Source organism: Topomyia yanbarensis, unplaced genomic scaffold (genome assembly GCF_030247195.1).
Source record: "Topomyia yanbarensis strain Yona2022 unplaced genomic scaffold, ASM3024719v1 HiC_scaffold_17, whole genome shotgun sequence".
Lineage (NCBI taxonomy): Eukaryota > Metazoa > Arthropoda > Insecta > Diptera > Culicidae > Topomyia > Topomyia yanbarensis.
This window is the reverse complement of record NW_026683349.1, coordinates 264347-276016: the sequence shown is the minus strand read 5'-3', so window position 1 is coordinate 276016 and position 11670 is coordinate 264347. Positions and strand designations below refer to the sequence as shown.

General features: G+C 39.1%; 1 protein-coding gene across 1 annotated transcript; it reads right to left on the bottom strand.

Moving 5' to 3' along the window:
- Window positions 1-8717: 8717 nt before the first annotated feature.
- On the bottom strand, window positions 8718-10961 carry LOC131694845 (uncharacterized). The gene has a single exon (XM_058983353.1). The coding sequence runs from the start codon at window positions 10959-10961 to the stop codon at window positions 8718-8720; it is 2244 nt and encodes a 747-aa protein (XP_058839336.1).
- Between the last annotated feature and the right edge of the window lie 709 nt (window positions 10962-11670).

The window sequence follows — 11670 nt, the reverse complement described above, 5'->3', positions numbered from 1 at the left end:
AAAAACGTTCTCCCAACCCGTGGTGGGACAAAGAGTGCTCAGACGTGTACGCGGAGAAAGCTGCCGCGTATAAAACCTTCCGGAACGACGGGTTAGTTGCTAGTTATCGAGTGTACGCGATATTAGAAAAGCGAATGAAAAATTTAATGAAAGCTAAGAAACGCAGTTACTGGCGCCGGTTTGTCGACGGGTTAACAAGAGAAACATCGATGAGCACTCTTTGGGGCACGGCCCGACGTATGCGAAACCGAAACAGTACGAACGAGAGCGTGGAATATTCAAACCGTTGGATATTCGATTTCGCCAAGAAGGTTTGTCCGGATTCCGCCCCGGCACAGAAAATCTACCGCGCCGCGTCGCCTTACAATACCGCGAACGAAACACCGTTTACGATGGTGGAGTTCTCACTTGCTCTCTTATCATGTAACAATAAAGCCCCGGGGCCAGATAGAATCAAATTCAACTTGTTGAAGAATCTGCCAGACTCTGCCAAAAAACGCTTGTTGAATTTATTTAATAGGTTTCTTGAGGGTAACATTGTCCCACATGACTGGAGACAGGTGAGGGTCATCGCCATCCAAAAACCAGGAAAACCAGCCTCCGACCACAATTCGTATCGTCCGATTGCAATGCTGTCCTGTATCCGGAAGTTATTCGAAAAAATAATCTTGTTTCGCCTCGATAATTGGGTCGAAACAAATGGCTTACTGTCAGATACACAATTTGGCTTCCGCAAAGGCAAAGGGACGAACGATTGCCTTGCGTTGCTCTCAACAGAAATTCAAATGGCATATGCTAACAAAGAGCAGATGGCATCAGTATTCTTGGATATTAAGGGGGCTTTCGATTCAGTTTCGATCAACATTCTTTATGAGAAGTTGCACCAGCATGGTCTTTCGCCAATGTTAAATAACTTTTTGCTAAACCTGTTGTCTGAAAAACAAATGCATTTCTCGCATGGCGATTTATCGACATCACGATTTAGCTACATGGGCCTTCCCCAGGGCTCATGTCTAAGCCCTCTCCTCTACAATTTTTACGTGAATGACATTGACGAATGTCTTGTCAATTCCTGCACGCTAAGGCAGCTTGCAGATGACGGTGTGGTCTCTATTACAGGTCCTAAAGCCGTCGACTTGCAAGGACCACTGCAAGATACCTTGGACAATTTGTCTGCTTGGGCTCTCCAGCTGGGTATCGAGTTCTCCACGGAGAAAACTGAGCTAGTCGTATTTTCTAGAAAGCGTGAACCAGCGCAACTACAGCTTCAATTAATGGATCAAACTATTGCTCAGGCTTCAACATTCAAATATCTCGGAGTATGGTTCGACTCTAAAGGTACCTGGGGATGTCACATTAGGTATCTGAAACAGAAGTGCCAACAAAGGATCAACTTTTTCCGTACAATAACTGGAACATGGTGGGGTGCCCATCCAGGAGACCTAATCAGGCTGTACCAAACAACGATATTATCAGTGTTGGAGTACGGATGTTTCTGCTTTCGCTCCGCTGCGAACATACATTTCATCAAACTGGAGCGAATCCAGTATCGTTGCTTGCGTATTGCCTTGGGTTGCATGCACTCGACCCATACGATGAGTCTCGAAGTGCTGGCGGGCGTTCTTCCGCTGAAAAATCGATTTTGGGACCTCTCATATCGATTGCTCATTCGATGCGATATTCTGAACCCATTGGTGATTGCAAATTGCGAAAAGCTTGTCGAGCTTAATTCTCAGACCCGATTCATGTCCTTGTACTTCGATTACATGGCACAGAACATCAATTCATCTACGTATAACGTCAACCGTGCTCATCTCTTAGATACTTCTGATCACACTGTATTTTTCGATACATCCATGAAGGAAGAGATTTGTGGAATTCCGGATCATATTCGCCCACAAGTGGTCCCAAATATTTTCTATAACAAATACCATCAAGTCGACTGCACCAAAATGTTCTACACTGACGGATCAATTCTCGACGGGTCCACAGGCTTCGGTATCTTCAACGAAAATCTTGCTGCCTCATTCAAACTCACTGATCCTGCTTCAATTTACGTCGCAGAATTAGCTGCCATTCAGTATACTCTCGGGATCATTGACACCCTGCCCTCAGACCATTACTTCATCGTTTCGGATAGTTTCAGCTCCATTGAGGCCATCCGTGCGGCGAAGCCTGGAAAGCACTCACCGTATTTCCTGGGGAAAATACGGGAATATCTGAGTGCTTTATCTGAAAAATCTTACCAGATTACCTTGGTTTGGGTCCCGTCACATTGTTCTATTGCGGACAATGAGAAGGCGGACTCTTTAGCCAAGGTGGGCGCATTAGAAGGCGACACTTACGAAAGACCAATTTGCTTCAACGAATTTTTCAGTATCTCTCGTCAGAGGACGCTCGATAGTTGGCAAACCTCATGGAGCAATGGGCATCTGGGACGGTGGCTACATTCCATTATCCCGAAGGTATCAACGAATGCTTGGTTTAAGGGGTTGGATGTGAACCGGGACTTTATTCGTACGATGTCAAGGATCATGTCCAACCATTACTCGTTTGACGCGCATCTCCGTCGTATAGGGCTTGCTGAAAGTAATCATTGTGTTTGTGAGAACGGCTATCACGACATCGAGCATGTTGTTTGGCTGTGCGCAGAGTACTGTGTTGCCAGATCCCAACTAATAGATTCCCTTCGGGCCCGAGGTAGATCACCCTATGTGCAAGTCAGGGACGTCCTGGCAAGCCGTGACCACCCCCATATTTTTCTTATCTATATCTTTTTGAAAACCATTGATGTCCAAGTTTAATACATTTTCCCCTCTCTCATTCACAGTAGAATCTCACCAACCTATCCCTGCATCTACAATATGGCATTGCATTGCAGTGCATACCCTTCTTGATAACCGTCTACCCAGAACATCATGACATACCTCACATGCAGATGATATAAAGAACATCATGACAGCATCAGAGTGCCAATAATTATCCGAAATATCGACCCTCCCCTCGCCCCTGCGATTACAGGCTGGAAACTACAACACTACAACAAAGTGTGCATATCCGCCACAATGATCAATCAGCAAACGACGATGTCAATTACACAATATGTATCCCACTTCCTACCTTTTTCCTTTACTTACATAAGAGGGGAGCAAGCCGCCCCTAAATACGGCTTTCCCTTCCCCCACTAACATGTGACATGTAATTAAAAAAAATGAACTATCGGCCTCGTTAAGCTAAAGCATTTGGGCCTAAATAAACGTATTTAAGATAAAAAAAAAACGAGTTCTTTCAAACTTTGCATAAACACTCTATTCAAAAAATACCTAACCCCTACGTAGAGTTTTTAAGATAAATTTTCAATTAGGGCTTTTTTACTCATTTAATATTTTTTTTCGTTTCGCGAAAAATTCCGCCTTTTTATTAATAAACACCCCTTTAATCGAAAAATTATCTCAAAAACTCAACATAGGAGTTAGATATTTTTTACATGGAATGTGTATGCAAAGTTTGAAATAAATCGGTTGAGTAGTTTTTGAATGGCAGGTAACACCGCAAATCATGTTTTTTCCAGAGACAAAAAGCTTCGTCACCGAGTTGCTTGCCGATAGTTTTGTCTAGAAAAATTACAGCATGTTATTGAAAAAATACACTATAATGTACAAAAGTTTTGATCAATTCGCTACACACAAAGTTTTAAAAAAAATACGCAAAAAGGTGTTTTTACGCTGAAACCTTTACCCCCCCCTCCCTTAAAGAAAATTTCGTTAAAGCGGAAGTCGCCATTTTGGATTTAAAAATGGTGCTAAACATTGTCCTCCGACACCCTCGTCAAAACCATTTCAAAAATACCCATATTGATTGTATTCTAAAGGACTTCAACTGAATCAAATTAATGGCGAAATATAAGTCTAAAAAGCAGGAATTTTATTTTTTTAAATCAGTAGAAAAAACGGTTTTAATTCACCTAACAGTGTGATGAGACATTTCTTATAACTCTTATCACTCTCTTCGGATATTATATCGTTTGAGAACATTCAGAACTTGATGCTTCGCGTTGTTTTTGATAACACATGCTACATGGGATAGTGGCAGGACTCAGAGAATCGATCAAATCAGCATAGGACAACATCAGTGCTAGAAATCTCAAACCAAATCAATAGGAAAGCGAAAAAATGGCCCATAAAATAGACATACCATCGAATTATTGTTAATGCTCTGTTAATAAAATATCTAAATTGTGGCGGGAAAACTGAATTTTCCTAAAGGGGTTACCTATATTGTACTGAGCCAAAAAAACCGAAATTTTTTTAATCGATTTGAAGTTTATACTTTACTCAAATTTCCAACGCGACTGAAAACTAAGAAAACAACGCTTTTTCTTGAAAAGGGCGATACTAGCAGTGATACCATTCAAAGAAAATCAACAGTGAATATTTCCAAACTTGGTTTTATTTTCTATTTAAGAACTATTGTGTTTTTTTACATCCTAGATTGCATTCAGTGAACGAAACCCAAAACTTCATAAAGTATTTGAAATTATTAAATTAAAATTTGTTTTTGCTATTGAAATTTACAAAATGATAGTATCGCCCCTTTGACGATTGTTTACGTTTTCGGTCCCACTTATCAGCACTGAAGTATCGCCCTTACGTTTTTTTACAATAACTACCGTTTTACACCACCGATTTCGTCCGGGTTTTTTCAATAGCGATCATTGTTACTATTTACAGCTGATAATCCTAAAAAATACGAAAGAAAAACAGTTTCGCCTCTAAACTGCTAGCAAAAAAAGTATCGCTCTGTTTGTTTGCATGGAGCGTGGAGGGCGAAACTTTAAATAAACAAACAAAAATACAGTTTCGCCCGTTGTATTTTTTGCTGTAGTTTAAGAAAGCAATATCGTAGAATCAAAATTTTTAGGTTAATTTGTTGCGTTTCAAAGCCCTCATTCGCATGTATGAAAAAAGCCTTATGTTTATATTTGTAAGTATCGCCCTTTTCACAAAAAAGCGTTGAAATTAAATCGCAGCTCCTGATATCACGCTATCTCTGAAGTGCATGCGTGCATAGTTCCAAATTTTACTTCGACATCGACTTTTTCTAAAGGTGACTTCACAGTAGTATCCTTGATTTAAATTATTATCGCTAATCCTAATGCCAAAGAACAAATAAAAACCTCTCGAAAACGAACCGTTTGGGAAAATCATCATCATTACTGGAATTTTCATTTTCACGAATCTTTTCGATAGCCTTCCGTCACTTGCGTTAATGCACTGGGTGCACAGTGCTCTGAAAATCTAGCGAAATCGTCTTAGGGCACCAGCGGGTCTAATTCAGAGCTATCTGCGCGGCGAGTTAAATCTGTAAAGAATACTAAAAATTAATTTCTATTCCATAATTTTCAGTTCAGCAATTCGAGAGATCGTGCTCACCGCAAGCCATGAAAAATAAGCTACGTTGTGAAGCGATGGTCACTATTTATTAAAAAATCACGGTTAAATAAAAAATTAAACTATTAAAAAAAATTCAAATAGTTTATAATTTTCACAAACTTATTAGGAAATTTTTTTTAATAAGCTTTCGTAATATTGTGTAGGAAAAAGGCTGAAAATTTCAGTATTTTCTCTATCTGCAACATATAAACCCTTAAGTATACCAATTAATTGGTATACGAATTGGAATAGGTTCGCCAAATTTTGGAAGAAGTCTATAAAATAACCCCTTGAAAGCTACCTAAACATTGTTGTAGTTCGATGCAATAAAAAAATCCCCAAAAATGAAATGTACCTATTAATGTGAAACACAGTGAATAATACATGCAGTAAAGACCCATTTTTATCAATCTCATGGTGTATTTTAGGCTGACAAAATGGGGACATTGACTAAATCGGGCAATTTTTTTCTTTCTTTATAATAAACTGAAGCTGTTAAAATATTCTTCCCGTCCCTTGATGTAGTCTGATAACTATTTCTGATTATGATGAACTTTTTATTTTTGCATATTTCCATCTTCATGATACGGAAAACATGCTCAAGAAAGGATTCGAAGAAGTTTCTTGTGAACGACTGTAGAACAACTTTGTTTCTACTTACTTGAAGTCAGCGGCGTAGCCAGAAATTCGGTTTGGTAGGGGTTTGGTGAAAATCGATCTTACTGTCCAAACGGCATAATTCCGAAACCGTAATTTTTGAAATTTTAAAATTATGCAGAATTAATTTTTCAGAAAATAGTAACAGAGATCGTGTCTTTAGCGAATTTGCTGAGACTTTATTGTAGTCATGAATATTAACCTGAGAAAATTCACCATAAATACTTCTTGGACGATATACCGTCAAAATAATTTTATCAAATGATGCGCTGTTTAACGTTTGTAAGACTCATCGAAGATACTAAACCTCCGAAATCGGCGGTTTCAAAATGATGCTATCTTGACCTTAAATTACTGTTTTTGAACATTTGACCTATACATATAAATGGTCATACAACAAAAATCAAATGCTCATCAAAATCGATCAGAACCTGCTAGAGTCGAATGGAAATCGTAATTTTTCATAAATTTCTCTCTACATTCGGAAAGTGTTATACTCGTTATTAATCATATTACGTTTTCGTCTAAACTCGACGCATTCCCAAAATATAAACCTGTTTTAATCCACCTAGTGATGCAATTGTGCTTTTCTCATTTGTACAGACTACGATTCCATGGCTGGTTATGTTCAATACAATGGTGGAAATGAATATTTCAACTTGTTAAGAAATTTTAAACTAGTTTTAATTTTAAAGTAGCAGTATGATTGACGATTTTTAGAGTTTAACTTCGCTTCCTATTAAATAAAGACCCTTATTACAGTACATCTCTACAAAAGCGAGCTCAATTTGAAAAGAAATCTGAGGATTATGATTGATTACAGATCTCTGGAATTTTCTATTGGAATGTTTTCAGGCAGGAATTTGATATTGATGCAATTAGACAACTGTGAAATCAAGACCAATAGATCAGTTACATATCAGGACCCCATTCCGACAATTTATCAAAAATCCTCATGATGTTTACAACAACAGGTTATCAATCTACGAATCAGATAATTGTTATTGTGATATTGAATTAAATCAGTCTGCATCAATAAATTTTCAACTTCAATCCAATATATTATTTGGGTGTGTGGGGGGGGGGTTGTATGGTGTTAAACCCTAAAACCTTCTCTTGGCTACGCCGTTGCTTGGAGTTATTTATTTCGCTTTTCATTTTCCGATATATTTCAGATCGATCCGATGGTTATAAGTTAGAAAAATTGCAGTCAGAAGGTTCGCACAAATGAACATTTTTGCACTGATAAGTTATCAAGTTCCTTCCAGACAACTTGGAAGTGTTCGGTGATTACTTCAAGCGGTTGTAGATAGAAAAATGAAATACAAAATTCGATTTATCGAAATAATGTTTGGCTTTATTACTATATTGAACAATAAATAGGCGACAAAGAGTAATCCACAAACAACAAGCCATAACTGTTAAAGTATTCAAAATAGATATTTGAAATCTTCAGTAAAGTTATTCGCAAAAGTAAGAGCTACAAATTTGCTGAAGGCATCATTTCGATATAATAACTTCCAAGAAAATTTGTGAAAATATCTCACTCATAGGGGGATTAATCAGCAAAAGCACAATACCAAAAGAAAAGGCATATCGCTTCCATTAAATTCTCCGAAGATACTATTGACCTAAAATAAGCCGTTTTGGCGTTAATAATAGATTACATGTTTTTGGTTATATTTCTGGCAATGTGAAATGATAAAAATCTTTCGTCCGAATTTAATATTAAATATCTCTTTTGATAATATACCGATTTCAACAATCTATAGCTTGTTCGAAAGGTATTCGTTAAAGCTATCTAAAAACATATAAATTGGTAATCTATATTGTCAATTTCGGCAGATAATTCAAAAAAAACTGCAAAAAACGCCATTTTTACGCATTCAAACATTCATATCTTGGAAACTAAACATCAGAATCAAAAACAAATTAATAGCGTTCATACTGTTTTTTAGCTCTTTCATTTAAAATTGGTTTGGATTAAATCGGTTCAGCCATTGCTGAGAAACACGAATGAGAATTTGTCCGTTACATACACACACAAATATTGTCCCAAATCGTCGAGCTGAGTCGATTGGTATATAAGACTCGGCCCTCCGGGCCTCGGAAAAAATCTTGAAAGTTTGAGCGAATTCTATACATTTCTTTTATAAGAAATGTAAAAACGCTAAATTTAACCAAAACTGTCCTAAATTTAAAAAATTGACATTCTAAAATTAACTACGAAAAATTTTAAATTTAAAAACAGAATAACTTAAATTCAAAACTGACATTTGTTGAAATCAACTGAGGAAAAAACTAGATTGAACAAAACAACCTCCCTAAAACTAGTATATTTTTTCAGGAATTCAACTAAATAACTAGATAATTTTAATGCAAAAAAGCTTTGAATTTAGAGTATATGTTAGTTGAAATAACAGAAAATAGCACTAAATTCAGCACAAAATTTAGTTGAGAAGAAGGAGAATGTGTCTCCGCTAAAAGTGACAGCATCATTTTCTCGCCAAATCAGCAGAGAAAACAGAAATTCCAACTAGCATTTTAGCTCTTTTCAGGAAGATCGAGAACAACTAATCAAAATCAGCAAATTGAGAATTTGCTTAGTTGTCCTAAATAATAACTAATTCAATTCAGTAAATCAACTAAGGTTTTCGCATTTGAGCCGAATTTTGGTTCTCCGTGTTGTGTTTTTTTCGGGTTAGGAGATAAGCGGTTCATTCTGGCCCACGTAGCTATTGCTTCGAGATCATCGTTGATATACTGGACAAGGACGTCAATGTCGGCTGCTGGACCAGATACGTACACTTGTAGGTCGTCCGCGTAGAGGTGGTAGTTGCATCTGAGGAACAACGGCAAGCTGTTGATGTATAAACTGAAGAGCAGTGCGCTTAAACAAGAGCCTTGTGGTGTACCATCTAGGACATGACGGTCGCTTGATATTCTATCACCTAAGCGCACTGACTGTTTTCTGTGTGCGAGAAAGGATGATATTAAGTTGCAGGCGGCTTGAGAAAAGTGGAACTCATCGCGGAGTTTTGTTTCTAAAATGCGATGATCCACACAGTTGAAGGCCAGCGAGAAGTCGACCAGCACCATGACGGTGCATTGGTTGCTGCCGAACCCGGCGTAAATGTCGTGAACGACTTTCGTTAAAGCAGTGGTCGTGCTATATCCTTTTCGGTATCCAGATTGATACTTTGCTAACAGCGGAGCGTTCGGATTATCGAGATGATCTGTGATTTGCGCAAGTAGAATTTTTTCTAGAACTTTCGATAATGCTGGCAGGACGCTTATTGGTCGAAAGTCCTTAGGTTCGGTGGGGTTTGATAGCTTCGGGATCGGAGTAATTAAAGCTTTCTTCCAATTTGAGGGGAAAGATCTGGTATCTATGATCGAATTGAATAAGTGAGAGAGGGCTGGGAGGATGAAAGGGCATAGCTGTTTGATGAATGAGATCGGGATTTCGTCAGAACCTGTAGCGTTGGTACCTATTTCATGAATCTTTCGGCAAATTTCATCAATATTAGTGTGGCGGAAGTTGAAATCGGGTTCTCCGTGGTCAACTGCCGTGCGGTGGGATGGTTCATTAGGCGTCCTGTGATGGCCTGCAGGTTGTAATTGTCTGTGTCCAACGCTGAAGAAGTTGTTCAATTCCTCAGCATTGATTTCTTCAACAGGTGTGTTATTTCTCGCATTGTTATGGATCCCCTCCCTTCTCAAGTTGCACCATAACTTTTTTGCAGGCAGATTGTGGTCGAAGTGTAGCTCGGCGTAACTCTTCTTAGCTGTAAAGATTAGGGAGTTGGATCTGTCTCTCGTTCTGGTGTATTCTTGCCACTGGTTGTCCCCACGCATCCTGTTGGGGTTTCGGGAGTATAAGGTATACGCTAAATTCCTGAGTTTCACAGCTCTTCTGATTTCTTCTGAAATCCAAGGTGTATGTTTGTCGCGTACAGTTACATTGCGTTCTGGCGCGTGATGTTGCAGTAATTCTCTCAGCACAGAGGTCAGCTGTTCAGCTTTTGTGGTCGAATCCCCTGCAGCAAAGAACGGTCGCAGATCCTTTGATTGAAAATCAGCTTGCAATCGGAGAGGGTTGATGGAGTGTATATTTCTTACGCTAATTATTTGTGGGTTAGATCTCTGTATCCTGATGTTGGTCAGAAGATAAACCACGTCGTGATCGGAAATGGTGTTGCCGGTTGAAGTCTTCGATTTGATCACAGAGTTAGGCGAGTCTGTAATTAGCAGGTCAATTGTAGTCGAGGTGTTTTCGGTAACACGAGTGGGACCGGTTGGGAGAATCGTGAGGTTAAATGTAGAGTTGATGTGGTTAAGCGCTGCAAGGTTCGTTGTCTGGTGAGGCGACTTAACGTTAATGTTAAAATCGCCTACGATGAACAGTCTATCGAATCCATAATCAAGCAGATCGATGAGAACTTTTTCGTACACCTGGCTGAAGTAGGGATTGGAGCATAATGGGTTGTAAAAAGTCACTACACCTAAGTTCAGGTCGTTAATTCTGATCTGGATAGCGAGAAATTCTATCCTTAGTCCGATGGGGGTTGTCGGGTCGAAGATTGATTTAAGTACTGGTGTTGCTTTTATCCCTTTTCGAACGTAAATCCCGATTCCGCCGCAGGTTTTAGTGCCACGACCTCTTCCACATGGTAGTGAATGCCTGACGAAATTGTAAGCTGGGATCCGGATTGGACCGATTGGACTAGATGGTTTATATTTGGTTTCAGTTACCGCGAAGATGTGGTATTGGTTGCTATCGAGTAATAGTTTCACGCCGTCGATGTGGCGCTCAAGCCCTCCAACGTTGAGATGGCCTGTACGAAGATTTGAGAGGTTGCTTGTGGACATATTAGGTAATTAATCGTCAGCGTATGGTGTGGATGATTAACGAGTTGAGGAAGTAGACAGATCAGCCGATATCGCGTCAAAAAAGATGGATGAGTCTTCGTGTTTGTTGCGTATGTTTTCAGTGAGCTTGAGAAGGTGATCAGTGTCGTTAACACGAGTGTACCGCTTTTCACCTGGAAGAAGGACAGCAATGGTATCGTTACGGACAAAGACTGACTCGACAGCTTTTCTTTGCTTAAGGCGAAGGGCAAGATTACGGATTCTAAAAGTCTGCACGGATAGCATTTAGTTGATAGTAAATCGGTATTCGAGATCGAGAGCATTTTTTAGGTGACATAATTTCGCGTCTTTGTGCCTGTCAAAGTATCGCTTCAGAACTTTATCCAGTGTTTGCTGATTGTCGAAAATAACAGCAATGGTTGGAGAAATTGTTCGGTCTGACCATTTCGATGGTTTCGCTTTGAGACGGAAGCAGTTCGTTACATTGGCTATACCTTCTCTGATGTCAAGGAAATCGAGCACATTTTTTACAATGCTGCGCACGTTTTCACCTTCGCAAAACGGAATTTTATTTATAGCGAGCCTACGGCAGTTCACTGATTGAGAACAAGTAGCGGCTAGTTTTGCACCTGCTTCGAGAATTTCCAGCTTTGGTGTCCCGCTGATTGTCATTGTTTACCTTGCACTGGATACGATCAATCTGCTTCTT

What these genes read in the sequence shown, in the direction of transcription:
- LOC131694845 (XM_058983353.1), bottom strand. Translation starts at nt 10,961, where the DNA reads ATGTCCACAAGCAACCTCTCAAATCTTCGTACAGGCCATCTCAACGTT.